The 20,224-nt window shown below is 37.3% G+C and overlaps 1 protein-coding gene across 7 annotated transcripts in view; it reads left to right on the forward strand.

Annotated features, from left to right (window-relative positions):
- Positions 1-20,224, forward strand: part of EVI5 (ecotropic viral integration site 5) — an 82,912-nt gene that overhangs the window by 43,838 nt on the left and 18,850 nt on the right. For 4 of the 7 annotated variants that reach the window (XM_055814867.1, XM_027786557.2, XM_027786563.2 and 1 more), the window contains 2 exons: positions 2,831-2,926; positions 15,895-15,990. In XM_055814867.1, the coding sequence (XP_055670842.1) occupies positions 2,831-2,926; positions 15,895-15,990 (192 nt within the window). Of the gene's footprint in view, positions 1-2,830; positions 2,927-6,790; positions 6,862-15,894; positions 15,991-16,680; positions 17,814-20,224 lie in introns of those variants that run through there. The other 3 variants (XM_027786562.2, XM_027786560.2, XM_027786558.2) reach the window with 3 other exon arrangements.

The raw sequence follows: 20,224 nt of genomic DNA on the forward strand, positions 1-20,224 counted from the left end.
TTCTAATAATTTACATAAGCAATTCAGCAATGTTTTACAGATTTAATAAGAATGTCATGTCATTAAAAAAGTTAAGCCATATTAAACAATATGTGCAAGTTTTAAGTGTTCTCCCACCCCTTAAATGGGGCATAACTTGGTATTGAGGCGTAACTTCCTATTGCTGTTTCAAACTTACGAAAACCTTTTAAATTTCAAACTGTAACTATATAATAATATATACAGTTAAGTGAAAAATGAGAGGATATAAAAAGCCATTGTCCTTTGACAGTTGATTTGAAAGGACTGTCATTCTGTTTCCTGTCCCTTGCTCTCCAAACTACTGGAAGCATGGGGTTTGCCTTAATCAAGGGTTCATGTCAAATGCTTTCACTTTCTCTTGTTATAGAACTGACCATTTTAGGTTCCTGTCTCCCCACCTCTGTACCTCAATAAATGAAAGGAATTCCTGGCTTGGGATTGTTTTAAGGTTATTTCACTGTGTGAGGAAAATGAGATTGTAATGCTGAGGTGAATTGAAAGAAGGAAGAAAAAAAAAAAAAAAAAAAGCTGAAGCTTAAAGTAGAAAGAGAAACATTGTTATACTTGCCAAGCCAAAAGCTTGCAACATAGTGGTTTGGGTTTTGGGTTGGTTTTTTTTTTTGTACTAACTAGGTGTACAAGAAACCAGGGTGTCCTGTGTTACTATGTCAGGCATATGTTGCAAGTGTGAAGGGCTAGCCTCCAGCAGTAACAGCAGGCTTGTCATGCCTGCATTTCTTCCAGTAGTTTCAGTGCCTGTAACTTTACTAAATAGTGTTGCTACTAACTTGCATTTGGCTTGAAATGCAGATAATAGGAGGTTAGGTTGAATTAAGACAGTACTGCTGTGTAAAATACTGAAATAAAGCTATTTCATATGTTACTGATGCAACATCTTTGTATTCAAAACCGATGAAGAAAGCTTCAGTAACTTTCAGGTAATGACACAGAGCAATACAGACAAATGTAAAGTTTTTGTAGCTTTAAATATTTTTAAAGGTTATAGTTTGTATCTTCTTAAATCTAGCAAGTTTGTTATTCCTGTTTCCTAGAAACTGGTGTGTTTTGGTTTTTTCTTCCTATTGTTTCCAGTCATCTGAAATCATGCTCTGGTTTTGTTTCTGTCACTACATCTTGGCTAAGTAGCAGTATTTCTACTTGAAGAGGTGTATAAAAAAAAATTTAGTTTTTCAGCTCCCCAATTGTTTTTTCTATGTGGAAAGAATTGGTACATTCTTTCTGGTGCTTGTATTTTCCTTTAAAGAATAGCTTAAAATACATAAGCAGAAATTAAATTTTTTGTAGCAAGTTGCATCTCATACCACCTATACAGCAACTGTTTTCTGTCACTGGTGTGTACTGTTACATGTTTCCCTTTTTATAGGACTACTACTTGTACAGCAAGGACTGAATTTCAGATTGTTTCTTGAAACACAGCACTGATCTTCCTAATCGGTTTTGCTAAAGAATTTATAACATAAGATTTATGTCCCCCACCACTTTCTTTCCTACTATATCAACTTCTGCAGTAATTATTGAGAACATGCTCTGTTTCAGAGGTAAAGCACCAGTGCCATCTAAAGCAGCACTATTGACTCATCTCAGACACCAAGCTAAGCCAGCCTGTCCTTTAGCTTTCAGTTAAATACATGCAATCCTGTGGACTTGTGGGTTCAGCTTCATTCAAGCAATCTTGCAGCAGAATTTAGCAATAATGGCTAAACTTTGGCTAGCACATGATGGATTCCTCTGAAATGGACTCCGCTGATTACAAATGCTGTTAATTGGATCCTGTAGATATATCTTCGTTACAGGAATCTTTTTTTTTAAAACAAACAGCATGTTTTCAAGTAGCTATTATAGATAAGCTTTGGCATGTTCAATTCAGTCTCAACCAAACTGTCTAATGAAGCATGGTTAAGTACTGACAGTCTGAAGCACGCCTTAAAATAACTGAAATACTGGAACTGATTTGCAGTAACTGCAGTTTGCAGAGTTACACCAGTCTGCTGTAGAAGTAGGTGTACCGGAGCCTAGCGTGGCTCTTCTACAGAATTATTTGCACTCCTGCTGAAAGTATTGCTCACTTAGTATCTATTGCTGTTTTCTCACTGTGGTTGTATCAAGCTGCTGACAATATAAAATTGTTTTGTCTCTGAAGTTGTGAGGACTTGCCTCATAAAACAGAAATAAGGAAATTGTCTACCATTTATAGGCAAACTTACAGGTTAAACTTACACCAGGAGTCTGATCGTAGGTTAAAAGCATTAGAATTTTTTTCTAAACTGTCTTGCAAATCTCTGTTGTATACTGTGACTAAGATAGCTGGACTTAAATGAAGTTGGGAATATCTGTGCTTTTGTGTTTGTTTTTTTTAATTATTTTTTGGTTTTAGACAAACAGAATGAGAACTAGTTGTTGTGTAGCTTTGTTTCTTTATATATAAAGTCAAAAGTTGAAGCATGAGCTGTTTCCTGATGTTGATATTTTTTCTTAATTTACAATATAACATTTCTGGATGCAAGAGAACTGTTTCCTGGACCTGGAAATTGATAACAGCACATTTTCAAAACTACACAGATTATTATTTTTTTAAATTATTGTAGTTTAGAATTGATATTAAATGATTACACAGTTCTATGGGTTAAAATTAAATTTTGTTCTTCAGAATACACCTTATCAATAGGTATGGTAGTTCACACAGCAGTGTATTAAGTTTTCTTTACTTAATGATTTTGGGTAAAAGTAGTGCAGAGTCTTTAATCAACTGAAACTGATAGTATTAGCTTCAGTCTAGTGCTTCTTTCAGAGTAAAGAAGAAGTGATGGCAGTACGGCTCCGTGAGGCAGACCGCATCGCAGCTGTGGCCGAACTCCAACAGCATATTGCTGAATTAGAAATCCAGGTAACAAGTGATGACACTAGATGTGTAACTTGACACTGATTACTTTTTGGACTTTGTGGGTTTTTCCTTCCTCTACCTTCTACTTTCTTTCCTTATTAACCTACTGCTTTGCAGAGTGGGATAATACTATATTGCTATATGCGCCTCCTTTATAAGCCAAGGCCTTAAATAAATCTTACAGACGTACTTGTGAGCCATTAATAATTACTTGTGTACAAGTACCAGCCACAGGCAACACTTAAGCTCCAACTCCTGTATTTGTTTTGTCTTGTAATAGGTAATTCTTACAAATTAATAGATTGAAAACATCCTCTGTCCAAAAAAAATGCACACATCTTGATTCCAACAACAATTCTTTTCTGTGCTTAGTCTTCTGCTGTGACCAGTATTGGAGGATTTGTTGTAAAACTCTTACTCCGTTTATGTAAGTCTTAAATCAGAGATGTTTTTCACTGCTACCATGTCACTGTAGGATCTGAAGATGCATCCTTTGGCCTCTGTACTGTTCCTTATGGTTTCAGTTCCTTTTGGAACTTTCACTGTCCCATGAACTCACTGCTCCCTTGATGAGAAAACCAGAAATGAATTTTTTATGTTTTCCTGGCCCTGAGAAATCACTATGTCTTACTGTCATCTGTCGTTGCTATACTTACATACTTACTCCTGTCTAAATTCTGCTGTGGCTATTTGCAAAGCTTTTCTTGGTTATTATTCGTAAGTTACAATCTAGTTACTCTCTAGTTCACGTTTTTTTTAAACTGGTATGGCCAATGGCTGTCTTCCCTCTGAAATTTTTCCTTCAGGTTGGTGATTTTCTGTATTGTGTCAGAGTCGCTTTTTCCCTAGGATATCTCAACTACTTGCATCTCTTTCATCTCTTCATATATGGAATGTACAAACAAATTTAATGGAGCTTGCATAAAGAATTTTCACTTTGAATATTTTTCCACTAGTGCAGCAGGCACTACGTTTATTAAAAGATAAAGCAATCATTTCTTTTAATCACGTAATGCTTAGATAATGTTGTGATCAGTACATTAGAAATACTCAGATAAGTACAGTAAGCTTTGCATATGAATCATTTATCATCTAGTAAGATAATGAGAGCAGCTGAGTTTAGGTCAGTCTATTCATGTGTTAGCATTTTACTTAAAAAAAAAAGGAAAAAAAAAAAAAAAGACAGTTTAAAGGTTACTTCAAACATGGTGATTTTTGTGAGAAGCCAGTACTCATTTTGCATTATTTTGATTTAGCACAGACTTTAAATGCCATCCTACTAACATTGTTTGATAGGGGTTTCCCAAAAAGTACTCTAGTCTTCATTTTATGCAGTGAAGAAATGGTGAATCCCATAATGATCAGTTAGGTGTTTGGGGTTTTTTTCTGACAGTGGTCACCCAATTAGAATTGTGTTCATTTTTAATGTAAATACATCTGATTTGGCTTTCTGTTGTTTGACTGATCAGATCATCAGTGTTCAGATCGTTTTATAGCGCTCTCTGCTATTTCCCTTTCCATATTTCTGCTTAAGCTACAGGTGCCAGAATTGCATGCAGATGGTTATAAAATCTTGTCATGAGAGAGGTAAAGAAGTTAAGTGCAGGAATGTAATCTTATTTCATGACCCTGGCTAATATATCCAAAGATTACGTTAGCCCTGTTTTGCCATGATATTGCACTGTCTCCATGTTTGGTTGTTTATCTACATCAGCTCTCCTTCCTTTTCACAATTGCTGCTTTGCATGATGCAATCTTTAGTTATGTTTTTCCGTTTTTCTCATCTTCTAGATGGCCTTGGGTTTTATTTCCTACTACAGTACATTTCAAGTTTTAATCTTTTTGGTGGTCTTAGATGATTACCTGTTAATGATTTCTTGATCTGTAGTGTCTTAGTAAGATTCTTGATTTTCTGCACAAATGAAAATGGCTGTGTTTTCTTTGTACGCAGCCTGGAGTATGAAGTTATTCTGTAGCTGTGGCTCATGTTTCTAATTTAATGGGTTTGCCCTGTTACTCCTTTGGTGAACTATTGATCTCAAACTTACACTAGTCTGAAATACAACATCTTCAGTTGTGAAACACAGGTTTTGAGTGTTAACTGTGTAAAGACATTTAAAACAAATTATTTAGTAGAAATAAGTTCCTCTACTGTCAATTTACTTCTTTTTGACACTCTAGATGTGACTTGAAATGTTTTTATTGGGCTGTGACAGATACTCTTTTGTAAGATTCTGTAAGCGAACAGATATTTTTGACCAGCGTGTTTTGCCAGCAAATACGAAACTTGCGATCAAAACTTCCTTTTGGGTACCCATGCTCAAAGGCCTTCAAAACACCTGCACCAAAAAAAAGTAGTAATGGAGTTGGAAAGCCTTAACTCCCAAAGCTTGTAAACTATAAAACATGCAACTGATAACAGAGCTTAAACAAAAGCCACTTTTTAAGGAAATTGCAAACCTGGGTAGCTTCTTCCTCATTGGAGAAAGAGCTGCATCCCATGTCTTCCGTTCAGCTTGCCACTGGATTTGCTGGGACCTGATGTGGGAAGCAGAGGGCCTTTTAAGCTGGACTTGCCCTAATGACTTGAAATGCAGTATTTAATACCATAAATACATTTAGCCAATCTTGGAGCATAGGTGTCAGTCTCAAAGTAATTTTGCTTTTAACATGGAGCATCACAAATAGGTCTGCTTGTCATATTGTTTCAAAGCTGATAAAGATGAAGGGAGGAAGTTAACTTACCACATAACCACCTTCTTTTCTTTTTTTTTCTTTTTTTTGAAGGGGGGTGGTGTTTTTCTAAGAAGCTGTAGGGATTCAGTGCCAGGTCCACATGGTCCATAGCAATGTTTAACCTAAATCGTGCAGTTTTCATTTAAATGTTCATGTAGGTGTAGGCGCAAGACACTGGCGTTAAATTTGTAATGCAGAGTATCACTACTCCCACATAAGAACTGATCTGACGTTACGCACAAATGCTAGATTTAAATCACAGTTTCTGGGTCACTCTTAGTTTAGGTTAGTAATAATGACAGAGGAAGAAGGAGATAGAACTCTATCATTTAATACTAGATGTAATCTGGCAGCTAGATCTCAGTTTATTGTGATGTTAGGAAGTTATTTTTTTACATACTCTGAATGTCTTCTTACCTTGGTCAAGCATTCATTTCCTGATTCTAAGCTTTTAAACTTTTGTTTTGAAGTCCAATACATGGTGGATATTCTAGGAGTCATTCCTTAGCAAAAATAACACAAAATTGAAGTGTAACTGAAGTTTAACTTATGTTACATATACCTAAGCCCCAGAAGTGACAAATTAAACCCCTGAAGTTTGTATATAAACAAAGGCTTATTTTGTCAGTCTTTGTTTTTCCTTCTATCCTCTCCTCATTTTTTTCTCACTTGCCTTGAGAAGCAAACATGACTTGAAAGTATTTAGCAGGCTTCTGGGCTTTGAGCAGGACATTTGAGCAAATTATTAACAAATGAAGGATGGATTTTTGGATGGCTGGGCTATTTTTTGTACCCCCACAATGGGGAGAAGCTGTTCTCTTTAATGTGTTAGGCTGTACTTTCTCACAAAGGTTAGAGGTTCACATTCTATAACTAAATTACTTGTTTTGGCCAATCTACATGCGCTCTGTGATTGTTTTTGTCCTGTCCTTTTTTAAGATTTAGAGAATTGGGGCTAAGAAATGGGTAGTGTCTCCCTGTGTCTATAGTCAATTGGCAAAACCTCAGGTTTGTTTCCTTGGGGAATTGGTCTTTCTTGTTTTCAGCTGCACTGATCTGATAGCTTCAAACTGAAACAAGCAAATACTTTTAACTTCTTAATATCAGCCTTTAAAACCCTATTGCTTTTAGGTTGTGTGTGCTTTCCTAAACCTGCCAAGAAAAGCCTACCAAGCTGAGTTACACTTCTGGCCTAATAGCAGGTATTTCTTCTGATCACATATGAGCAATCCTGTTGGTGTTTGGCGATTTATTTATTTATTTATTTTTAAGGGGGGGAAGAAAAGCTTTCTCTGCAGTAGTCGAAGGAAGGACAAACTAAATGAGAATAAAAGAGGCTTTAGAGAAATTTGGGCAAGGTTAAATCAGTTACAAGCTCAAATCAATCAGCTGGCTAGAGTAAGGAGCACCAGGCCAGTGAAAGTGTAAGCAGACTGAGGAAGCAGAGCTGGGGCAGCTGCATCTCTGCTCTGCAGCTTAATCCCTCTCCCTCCATTTCTGTTCAGGCTGGCGACTTGTAGCATCCTCTTAAGATTATCCATGACTGGCTTGGGTTGGGGGAGGTACAGAGCACACTTGTGTTATAGAAAGCTGGTTTTGAGTCTGAGTAATCTCAAAGCAAAAACTATCTGTTAAGAATTCATTCTTCTCTTCATTAGGTTGATCTGGACAGGGGGTAACATCACTTCCTCCTGATCTGTTTCCTGGCAGATTCAGAGAATTTTGTCACATTTACCCTATCTCTAACCATGTCAAAGTTGCTTTGAGAACAACTGTAAAGGAAATCCATGATTGTGCTAGTTCTCTCCCCCACATTTTAAACTTTTAGCACTATTTCGTTAGAATGAAGCCTTTTTATGACCTCTGTTTAATAACTTTTCCTAGTACTGACTGTTGAGTAAAGAAATTGTTTCCATCCTTTCAAATTACAGGAAACTTTTTTTACTCTTATCAATAGTGGTGTGTGATGTTAGTGATGTGTTTTTTGAAAGTCTAGAATGAGTCACTGTAAAGTCACTGAAAGGACACTAGTTACCACATTTACCCTTCTGAATAAACTTAATTTACATTTTTAATGCAGTGTCTTTTGCCATAGAGTAAGAATTTAAAAGCCTCCCCTGAAAAGAGGCTGAGGCAGATTGTTACCAAATAAATATCTCTAAGTCAGAAAAGATCTAACCAAGGGTGTTAGGGAAATGTCCTACCCTCCAGGCATTTTTACTAAAGATGATATACACTGTTATCTAAGGAACAGCAACTGTCTGGTGTGCTTGGATTTTGGCTGCCTATAAAAACATTGGGTTTGTTTTTCTGTGTTTTTAAGTTTGTGTTTATTAAAGTGAAAACAATCCTAGATGCCTTCCTATTATTTTAAATTACCTAATTTCTTGTTGATGTGTATTTCTTTTCCTACTGCGATCAAGAGTGTTTTAGAAAACTTTGTGCTTGTCGTCCTCTTGGGATGAAACATTTGCAACTGAAATTTAGTAATGTTGATCCTCTGTATCTGATACTTAGATTTTTACTTAGATTTTTTTCTTGGTTGTGCAGCAAAAGCAGGCCTAAGGCCTCCAGTGTGTTCCAGGTAGTTTCCAGTGATTGTTTTATTTATTTGTTATTTAAACTTTGTTGTATCGTGACTACTGTATTTGATTTTGGGGGGTTACTATACATTAATAGTTTCAGGTATTTAAGATTAGTGTTCTTTGAAGCAGTCTGTCACTGCACTCTTCTTGTGTTACCAACTGTGCATCCTGGTCCTATGCTGATTGACTTTGGAAGGTCTCCACATGCTCAATAGTTCTCAGTAGGCATCAGGTGTGTTTCTTGAGACTAGCTGCTGCTTCTTTTGAAGGTACAGAAAAGCTGTTTTTCTATTAGAAATCCAGACAAAGGAGGATTTAAGTGTGATACTATGACATGAATCTCAACTGATAAAATTTGGAGGGCAGAATTTTTCTGCATTCTAAGCAGCACATTTTTGGGGAACAGATTTTTCTTCTCAGGAGCTATCCATGTAACTCTTAGTATGCACACAAATACAGTCACTCTAGTACTTCAAAGCAGGATGAGAGAGGTGAAAGCTTCCAAAACTCAAGGGGCCTAAGTGAGTTTTGTTTTAGCAGCTGATTTTTTTTTTGATCTGTAGGACTCACTTCCTGCTTTGCTGCCATGCTACTCCCTCTCTATACACACCTGAGGCAGAAGGTCAGATTGTGTGTTGGCAGTGTACACTGTTAAAGTACCTTTTCCTTGAGCAGAGGTGACACCTGGCAATGAGGATGTTTGTTTCCCTCATAGGGGGTTTTCTAACCCTGTTAGTGCTGGTGGTGCTGGTCTGTTGGAAGAGACCATAAGACTGGGGGGAGTTACTAATCTTCAAAAACAGTGAAATTGAGATGATGGATCTTTAATTACAATGTGACACCAGCTGGCATTACTTTTCTAAAAACCCTTCTGGGAAGAGAAGGTAGCCCTGCAGTGGTGCCAATATGCAGCAGGAGTATTCCAGGGAAATGGATGTAGAGGTTCATTCAGATATGACTGAGGATTGCTTTTAAACAAAATCTGTAGATTCAAGAGTTGGCTGGCTTTCATTATTTTGCTATTCTGATAATACTTTGCTTAATAAGATATGTCATCTAGCTTTTTCACTGTATATTAATTTTAAAATAGCTATTATTTGTCCAGAGACCAACTGTTCATTGTGTCATGACCTCCCCAAATACCACAGATTTTCTGTAACAGTGCTCCCCCTCAAAAAAAGCAAACCAACAACCCACATCCTATGTGTATAATCTTAGATTTTTTAAAACCCCCATGAAGAGAGATTACTACTTGCTTGTGCTATTTCCTTTTAAAAGGTGTGATGTTCATACCTTAAAGACTTTTGAATTGTAAGTGGAGTCTTAACATTCACTTTTGAACCAGTACAGTTGATCTGGGTGTTTTCTTCAGAAGTACAAAACTACTCAAGCGCAGTAGTACAAAACTATTCAAGCACAGTATAAAACCAATGCAGAGTGAAATGCCTGGTTCCTACTGAAGAAAATGCTGCAATAGGGAGCATTCAATTTAAGCTCAAGCTAAGGTACATTTTTCTTACGTCAGTAGAGCTGTCTAGTAACTTAGTGTGACCTAACCTTTAATTCTATGTGCAGTTCTGGGCCCCCCAGTTTAAGAAGGATGCGATTGGCCTTGAATGTGTCCAGAGGAGGGCAACAAGGCTGATGAAAAGGCTGGAAGGCATGTCCTGCGAAGAGTGGCTAAGGACTTTGAGCTTGTTTAGTTTGGAGAAAAGGAGGCTGAGGGGCAACCTCATTGCTCTCTGCGGCTTCCTGAGGAGGCAGGGTAGAGAGGGAGGTGCTGATGTCTTCTCCCTGGTATCCAGTGATAGGACACGTGGGAATGGTTCATAGCGCACTAGGGGAGGTTTAGACTGGACATCAGGACATTACTGAGAAAGTGGTCAAACGCTGGAACAGACTTTCTAGAGATGTGGTCGATGCCCTGAGCCTGTCTGCGTTTGAGGCGTTTGGACAGTGTCCTTGGCACCATGCTTTAACTTGATCAGCCCTGAACTGGTCAGGCAGTTGGACTAGATCATCATTGTAGGTCACTTCCAACTGAAATACTCTATTCTGCTCTGAGGAAGTCAGATCAGTTTGCAGCCACAGCATGTGAAAATCTAATTTGATAGAAACAGAGACCCTCAAATTTTAGGGTTTTAAAAAAATTTGGAAATTAGTCAGATGCAGAATATGGAAGGGCCTTGAGCAGAGCAATCATCTCCCTTTTATCCTTGGTGGTTTTACAGAAGACCGTTTTTATATCCTTTGCCCTTGTGCACCCTTACCATTTAAGAGAGTTGAGATGGATTTGTTTTAGCTATGAAAGACTTGCCAAATGAATCCATTCTAACAGCATGTGTTTTCCAGCACATCTGTATGGCTCAACACTTGAAGCAAGAAGCTAGCAACAATAATAATAGTATTGACAAGAAAGAAGGATATCAAGAATGTCCTGAACGTGGACTCCGACCTCCCTGGCTGCTGGGATTGGACCACGGGGAGTACAGGCTTCTGCCCTTTGGGAAGTAGCCCTCTGTTCCCCGACTCAGGTTATCCTTTGATCTCAGTAGTTAAGCTTCCATCTGCCATAGCTAGTTCTTAGGCTGAGGTGGCTGAGGCCAGACAAGACTGAGTCCAGACAAGACTTATTTCTTCCTGCCTGAGCCTAGGAACCTTTTCAGCATACACTGGTGGACCCTTAGGAGTAGAAATTAATTGATCTGTTTTGTAGAGGGTTATGATGCCTGGAAGCAAAATCTTCATTAATCTGCACAGCAGCAGTGGAACAGGAAGAATGGAAAACATGCATCTTCAGATGTCCTGGTTTCGGCTGGGATGGAGTTAATTTTCCTCTTAGTAGCTGGTACAGTGCTGTGTTTTGGATTGAGTATGAGAATGATGTTGGCAGTACACTGTTTTAGCTGTTGCTAAGTAGTGTTTACTCTAAATCAAGGGCTTTTCAAGTTCCCCGTGCTCAGCCAGTGAAGGAGGTACACAAGAAGCTGGGAGGGAGCACAGCCAGGAAAGGAGACCCAAATTAACCAAAGGGATACACCATCCCATAGAACATCATGATCAGTGTATAAACTGGGGGGAGTTGGCCAGGAGCTGCCAATTGCTGCTTGGGGACTGGCTGGGCATCGGTCAGTGGGTGGTGAAGAATTTTCATGCATCACTCTTTCCACACGCACACCCCTGAATCTTATTCTTCTCTCTCCCTCTCCTCTTCATTACTGTTGTTGTTATATTTAATTTATTAATATTATCAATAAGTTTATTTAATTTATTTTCATTATTAAACCCATGGGTTTTACCTTTTTCTAATTCCTTCTCCCCATCCTGTGGGGTTGGGGGGTGAGGAGAGTGAGCGAGCCACTGCGTGGTGCTTAATTGTTGGCTGGGGTTAAGCCATCACACCAGAGAAGCAAATGAATAATAGAGGGCTAGTAGTTATTCCTGGAAGATTATTATCTTCAGTTGCCCTGCAGTACGTCAACTAACTAAATGCAACAGCCATATCCTGCAGATAGTGGGCTGGAGATGAAATCTGCAAGAATCTGTCAGGGTTACAGTCTAAGGTCCTTACTTTTGTTCACTTCCATTCAGTACCTGTTTTATCTTCACTTTTCAGTTTGTGTCCTGCTTTCATGTCACTTGCAACCTAGCTAATTCCCTGTCCCTCTATTTCTTGGCCAAGTTTAATTCAAATTCTGAACTAAGAACAAATGGTGACTGATATCAATCTCATGTGCCTCATGACTAGATCAGTCTCAAGAGTTAGAAATTATATCTATATAATATACTATTGTATTTGAACAGAAAAATCCAAGCTGAAGCTGCTGAAGCTTTCTTAAATAAGCTACTAAATGAAATATGAACATAAAATTATCCGTGCAGTGTTCCATGTGTGTTGATAAATGTTTGCGGCCTGAGTGTGCTTGCTGTCTCTGGGGCTTTCACCAGTCACAGTGGCATATATCTGTGCTTTGGCACTAATCTAGTGTCATCTGGAATTAGGATGTACAAGTAGGAATCCAACCTGCACGGGGGCAGAGTACAGGGTTTGTTTTGCAGTGGTAGAGCTTTTCACTATCTGAAGATGCACACACATTGACAATACTCCTTAAAAGGGACTCTAGGATGATATTAAGATCACTGGATAAAAACAGTAAAAAGAGGGGTTTATGATAATCAGGAAGTAATAGATAATGTGTTGTATGATCTAGAGTAGGTTGAGAATCAAATCTAGAAATACAGAATTTTGGGGTGAAAGTATTACGTCTTTATGACAGATACCAAAAGATAGTAGGGAAACCTGGTTAATACTACATTCTGTCATGTCAAAAGGAATGGCCATATTGAAGTTTTTCCTGCCAACAATTTTTTCTTTTTGACTTCCGTGAAGCTGCTCTAATGGAAAACTAGAGTTGAAGAATATTACTATGAAATTTAGGTTGCTTACGTTAACATTTGCCCTTGGTTAACAAATACTCATCAGAAACTGGAAACTGCTGGAAAGTAATCTGAACTTAATGCAAACATGACGTGACTGGAGAGTGAAACAATTTTGCAGATCATAGTAATATTTTGTACTTGTGTGAAAATAAATATATGTATTGATGAGACATACCAGTCTCTTCTCACAGTTTCAAAGAATGTTGGGTAACTTAAAGATCACAATCTAACAGATAAAACTACTTTTTATAAAAAAATAAATGTTTTGGTTCATTTGAAATATGTAAACTTTCAGCTGTCTACTTATTCATTCTCTAAATGAGTTGATGTTGGTAAGAAATAAAAAATGTTTTAATGCTGCAGTATCTGCCTCTGCATGTTTTCCAGTGGTTTGCTACTGCATTTGTGTGTCTTTTAACTATCTAAATTGGCATGGTCAACTTAGCTTATATAAAAAAAGGAAGGGGGGGGGGGGGTAAAGAAAAAAAAAGTAGAATGTGTCTTTGCTGTTGCTCAGAGAGATGAACAGCAGCTGTGAAGAAGACTCTTGAACAGGTAATGGTCAGACTTGATCTCAAAGGTCTTCTCCAGACTAAATGAGTCTATGATTCTATATCTAAAATTTCTCATATGCCATCTTTCCAATTTACCCACTGTAGACAGACTTTGTAGCTTATAGAACATGGGCTTATTTAATTAGCTAGAAATAATCTGATTTCTGTTGGGGCCAGTTAAAAGGATCAGCTTCTGACCTTTAGTGTTTTGAGTGTTGCAAGAGGAAGTTACAGCATGACTTTTTTTTTTTTTTCCTAAAAGTGTGTTTGTAGAAAATGATATTGCAGCAATCCTTTTTTTGTGCTAAATGCATTTTTGTGAATTGTCAGCTCTATAAAATCTGTAGTTCTGAAAGGAAAACTGAAACTTATTTGCTCTTCACTAATAATGAGGATCTTGTAAGCCAGGCTTATGTCCTACGTTAATCTCCAGCTGATTGGAGCTAGCATCAGTTCTTCCATGAGCAAATATACATGTCAAATCATTATGTGATATCTGCATTAAATTTTCAGTGTTATTTAGGGAATAAAAAGTAACAATAAAACACTTTAATGACAATATGTAACTCCCAATATGGTATACACTAACAGCTTTCAGGTACTTGTGCAGTGCCAAAATTAAGCTAGTAAATTTTATTGCTTCAGCTGTTAGTTTATACTGACTTAATTTGGGAATGCCTGTTCCGTGTTCTCTTGTGCACCCAGTTTGAATGTAAGCTCAGCTATTTACTACACTTTCATTTTAGAAGGGCTGTGCACCTATCTTCTGTTTGTGGTAAAACCTCGCTTTGTTCTTGCTTTTTGATGCTATAGTGGATGGTTACATATGGCATCTGTAGAAGAAGCTTAAATAGAGAAGTCAGAGTTTCAAGCAGAGGGAAAGGACTTAAGCATTTCTCCCATATATTCCTGCTACCACAAGAGATCAGTCCCTCTCATTGTCTGGAATCTTAGTTTCTGATAACAATAAAGCTTTTCCTAAACATAGAAGTAAACAGCATTATTTTTAGCCTGCACGTTCTGTTGCTTCTGTCTTGATTTCTCCAATACCAATAGTTATCCTTGTGAAGAGGTGATGGGTTTGTGGGTTGGTTCTTTTAACCTGTTTAAGACAAAAATAGTTAGTAATGTTGTTAATATTAATCATTTTTTTGTGGATTTGAGCCATAGGTTGCCTTGGAAACTACGTTCAATATGGAGTTATGCATTAAGGATCTTGTGCCCCCATGTTGCAGATTCTGTGAATTAATAGTGAATGACAAAGTTGTTCTTCAAGTAATATTATAATGCATACTTTGCTGCAAGAAAAAAAAGTCTGAAATACAAGAAATTGCTTTGAGATTGTCAGCACTGGAAGTGCTCAAGGTTGTCCTCTTCATGCAGCAAAAGGGTTTGGAAGGTGGTGTATTGTCCCTCCCCGTAATATCCTGGTACATGTTCTTTCCTGGTGTTGATACTTGAGGGACGTTTTAAAAGAACATCTCCATTAGAGCTTTTTTTCTTGTATTTTGAGGAACAGTTGACAACTTTCATTCTAAATGGTATTTGAATTCTGTTTGAACTTGCCTGTTCTTGAAATTGTTTGCTTTCTCCAAGTATAAATAAAATTTCAACTAAATGAGCTACAAGTGGAAAACCCAGATATTCCCATTATATTTGTATTTCTGTAATATATTGGTTGTATGTGATTTACAGTCAAGATGAAGATTTATATAAAATCAAGGTGCTTCTGTCCTCTAAAGCTGCTGGCTGCTTCAGAAATTACTCAGCCAGAAAAAAAACCAAACCAATGCTACTCCTGACTTACTAGTAGCAAACCGGAAGACCAGGCTGCCTTCTCCATCCAAGGGTCGTTATTTATCTCAGATCTGCCAAGTTTGATTCAGTCACATCAGGATTCCCTTTAGGGACAAGCTGAAAGTTAGTGTTGTAGGCATTCAAGTGCAGATGAAGCCTTGAGCATCTTGAAACTTAGGAGCTGTGTTTGGTTGACAAATGAGGGAAATCTCTCATTCCTCTTCATCTCTGGCTTTTTTTACTTGCTAATTTTTCTCTGTACCTCTTGCAGCACTGGTGCTAGGGGACATACCTCTTTACCTGTGCACTCTTGAATTCCTATACAATAAATACTGTAACATTTTCTATGTTACAGTTCTTTTTGTTTTTTTTTTTAAGGGGAGAAGAAAGCTTGTCACATGTAACATTTCCCAGTGCATGTCCTACAATGCAAGGAAAGAACATGTTGTTTACTTGTCACTTGAAGACAAAGGGAAATTCCTTGTTACTAGTGGAAAGCTTTACGTTAGTGAAAGTAATGTACACTAAGATAAGTATATTTATAGTGTTCTGTAGTGATGCTTTACTAAATTGCACATGCAGCCTTCGTGTACATTGGATGTGAATTCCATCTGTGAAGCTTTGTTAGTTCTTTGTGCTCCTCCACAGAATCCTGCCTGTACTATGGTCAGTATTGAGAATGTCAACTTGATCTGAGCTACTGATACCCCTAGAAACCTGATGTAACTTCAACCAGATGAAAAGTGCTGCACGGTGTCTGCAGATAGCTCCTGTTCGTGACAAAAATATGCAGACGGTTAAAAGACTTTAATATAGTATAACCATGAATAATTTGAATCTTTTTTTTTAATCAAAACAGAAAGAAGAAGGAAAAATTCAAGGGCAGCTTAATAAATCTGATTCTAACCAGTACATCAGAGAACTGAAAGATCAGATAGCTGAGCTGCATCATGAGGTAAGTGATAAAATACTGCTGTCTCTGGTCACTTGCCCCTTTTGTCCTGTCTCATTTGTAGCAGGTTTTGCTTATCTAGTAGTTATTATAGCTTCAGTACCTTTCAGTACCTGTTTTGCCAACATACATTATTTTAAATGAATGCAATAAAACTAACTCATACACATGAATCTTGTCCTTATCCTGGGATGTAAGAGAAGAAAAAATTGCTTAGTTACATGATTTGACAATAAATTAGATAAGCATTTAAATTCCGTCTTGATTTTTTCCTTAATTTCATGAGTTGATCATATTTCACTGTGGTGCATTTACTGCATTTGAAGTTGTGTGCATGAAATTAAGCCCCTTTATGTCTTTATTTGATACAACTATTAAGGCTAATATAGTTAGAAACTAAACTGCACTTGTGCAGGTAGGAGAGTCCATGTGTAAGTCTTCTTGGTTCTTGCTGTTGTGAGTAGGAATTCTATGAGGTAGTATACTGAGATTGCTCAAAAAGAAAAAGGATGCTTGCTTAATATCAGTTAACAGATTTTTAAGTTTTAAACTGCCAAAACCTTCAACCTATGAAATTTCTGTCCTCAAACTTCCTTGCTCTAATAGTTGTAGTAACTTTCTGTTAGTTAAAGATCAGAAGCTCCCGAAACCAAAATGGCTTATGTAACTGCTGTGCTCACTGTCTCATTTCAGTTCATCCTGCGTTGTGAAGAAATGCCTTTACCTAACACTACACTGTGTGAAAATGCCCAGTCATCTTTGTGTTATACTTTGCTTCTGTTTCTATATGCTTTCTAATACACATCTCTGATAGTGTTGCTTAAAACCATAGTATCATAGAGCAATACAGCCTAATTAACTTGGGTTTCGCCTTTTTGCTTTTGTCAAATAAAGACATCCTTTCTTTATTTCAGTGTAGGTAGTGTTTACATAACAATCTTAGTGGATTCAACCTTTTAGGATCAATCCCTTGAGAGTTATAACATAGTGGAGGACCTTGGAATGCTGTCTACGCTATAGATTGAGGATAGTCTCTAGGGCCATCAGTCCAGCACCTTTACCAATCATTAAGTTCACTTAAAAACAAATCTAAAAATCAATAACCCAGCTTTTTCCATTAAAGGACTATAACTGACTTGCTTTGTTCCTTATGAGAAAGTTGCTTGTATAATTCCCAGAAAGCCAGGTATTTTGCATTAGAGTAAATAAGGCACTCTACTGACTTTTTCCTCTGCTCAGTGTAGGTTTAAAAGGTAAGAAACCACTGTTTTGGAGAAAAGGTAGAATTACTGTTGGAATGCTGTTGCATACTTTTCTCTATACAAGCATTTGTCATACGCATGGCTGAGCAACTCAATTGTCATGAAGGCATAGAATTGTGTATGTGTTTAATGTGTATAAATCAAAGCAAACAGGTTGGAATGAAGGTGAGGTTTGTTAGCTCACAGAACAATGTTAATTCTGAGTAATACTAGTGATTCCTAAACAATTAAGTCTGGACAAATCTTTATTAGCGTTTCAATTTGATTGAAAGAAAATACCAGCTAGGGAGAGTGAATTTCAGCAATAGCAGAGTTTAAGGAATTCCGCGTAGAAGAACACTCCTCTTCCAGATGTGTGCTTTGTTGTGACTTAACTTTTAATTTCCAAACTAGGTAAACACTATAGGAACAAAGTATCTCATTCTGGGATAGATAGAAACAGGAGAAAGAAACTCTGTATGTAGTAGACATACTCTACCTTGGCAGTGTTTCTGAATACTTCCTTACACAGAATTTCTTAAAAGTCTGGAAGTTCTTGTTTACTAATGAATCTGACCCCCCACCCCCTTTCCTGTTACATATCTGTTTGTCTAATTTTAAAATAAAAACTTTGGACGAAAAAGAATATTTCACGCATAGTCCTTTCTTTTGACCGTAGCCCACTGGGCTGATTTTGAGATAATGTAAGGTTAAGTCTGAAATGTATGTAGTATTTATAGATAAGTTGGTGCAAATAAATATTAATTAATTCTTGGATTAACATATCCGCTAAGTAAAGAACTTTGCAGTGTTTCCTGAAACAGCAAAACCTGAATGAAATGGCAATAGAAAGAGGTAAAAATGTTTGCCCTCAATTGCTAAATGTTAGGATTAGTATAATTCAGTCAATACCAATTAAACCAGCTTTTTTAGATCTGCACTGAAGTGTCTTCATGTATAGATCCATTAATGACCATGTTCTTTGCTTTTTGGCTAGCTGCTTTTCGATACTGCTTCTGCAAAAGCTAAAAGAAACGTTACAAATTTGCAAATTCATCTTCCTGAAGATAGGATGATGGCGTATGTGACATGCTGACCACAACCTCCCAACTGGTTAACATGTAAAAGGCACTGGTAAAGGAACAGAGTTCTTAGTGACTGCATGGTTACCATCTAATATATTGTAATCGTGGAACTTTAAACTGACATAAATTAATGCAAAAGTTACAGTTTAAGGTAGGGGTGGGATGAATGTGTGCGTGCAACAAGATTAAATGCCATGGCATGGCCGTCAGTGTTGATTCTGCTTATTGAACTTTTTTTTCCTCTGCAGTACTGCATTTTTACAGATGTTTACATCAGAAGAATTTCAAGTTCTCCATCTGAAGGATGGAACAAAATAATGAACAAATCCTACGTCAAATATAAGTAACCGCAAGCAAAGTCCATATTCTGGCCTTCTGATAAACACTATTTCATGTCTTTGGCCAGCAATCTGTAAGCATGTGTTCCTGTATCAGTGGAACCTGGAGGAGCTAGATACTTTAATTCTGTCCTGCAGTATGACCCATCAGAATGGTGATGGTACCAAGATGTGGCAACAGCATGATGCATCTGAATTGCAGAGTTTCAGTGAAAGGTCTACTTTTCTGTCGGTGTTTGCAAGCCAGGCTAGTAGCCAGGGACGGGGCAAACCTAAACACCAATAAGGAACACCAGAAAACAGGAAAGAAAGGGTCACTATTACTGCCAGGGTCTAAAGCAGAATACTTTCTGCTAAAAGGGGAGTGGAGGGGGGGTGGGGTTGGGGACACTGCTGCACAGGTGCAACAGGCTGCTGCTGTGACACTTCTTGACTTTGTAGTGCAGCAAAGTTTGACCCTCAGATTTCAGATATTTCTCTAACCTTTTTCCAGTGTCGTAATCTGAATCAGCTACATATCAGAACTCTGCATATAATTTCAGATGATTAATTTTAAAATGTTTTGTTTGTACTTTTTAAAACTTCTACCAATTGCCCTTTATTATAATCTGAGTCCATTGATTAATTTTGGTCTTTCTTTTTTGAGCTCAAAATTTTGCATGTCTTAAATATGATGCAGCTTTACAGCCTAAAGGATAAATTTCAGCTGCTTTTATTACTCATCTAGGAATAGTAATGCTATAGTCAGTCTTCAGATCATACTTGTAGTAAATCCAAGTTGTGCTCCTGTTACCAAGTAAAACTGCACATACTGGAAGCTGGTAGTTTGGCATCCAAAACCAAACCAATGAGGCACTTTGCTATTAAATGTGCAAGTTAAATTAAATAGAAAAAGATGTCTTTTTTCATACCTTTCAAATAAGGTAAAATAACTATAAGTATAGAACTACTATATTGGACTTTGGTTTGTTGTAACAAGATACCTGCTTAACTCCTTTTATACCTAACCACTGGATTTCTGTAGCATGGTAAGCCAAATTGTGTATTGACTGCTTCACAGTAGGTCTTAAATATGTACTTGATGAACACTTCAGAAGAGCAAACAGACAAAACTTCGAGATTTGAGAAGATTGTAACAAGAGGTTTTGTAGACTCCTGCTCTGTGTACACCATCTTGGATCTATTTACATGCAGCCCTTCCTTTGCACTGATTCGAGTAAGCAAATATGGGTTAGGATCAAAATATTGAACATAATTTCTATTACTGTGTGAAATGCTGAATTCATACTTAAATTCCTCAGTGCAGCCATAACTTCACTCAGTTCACATACATGTAGATCAATTATTATTAACTTGCAATTTTAACTTTAGTAAATCCATGTTGGGTTTGTGTTCATTCACTGCAAAGTTGCAGACACTATCCTTTAATCTTTTACACAACCTATCAACATTCGAAGAACAGCTGCTGCATAATGAAAGGATGTGCATACTGCAGTATTGCTAGTTAGCTGATAACTAATCCTGTGAAAAGCTGTGTGTAATTTAGTGTCAGGTTAGTGCTGCACTTTTCCTC

Source organism: Falco peregrinus, chromosome 10, assembly GCF_023634155.1.
Source record: "Falco peregrinus isolate bFalPer1 chromosome 10, bFalPer1.pri, whole genome shotgun sequence".
NCBI classification, from domain to species: Eukaryota; Metazoa; Chordata; class Aves; order Falconiformes; family Falconidae; genus Falco; species Falco peregrinus.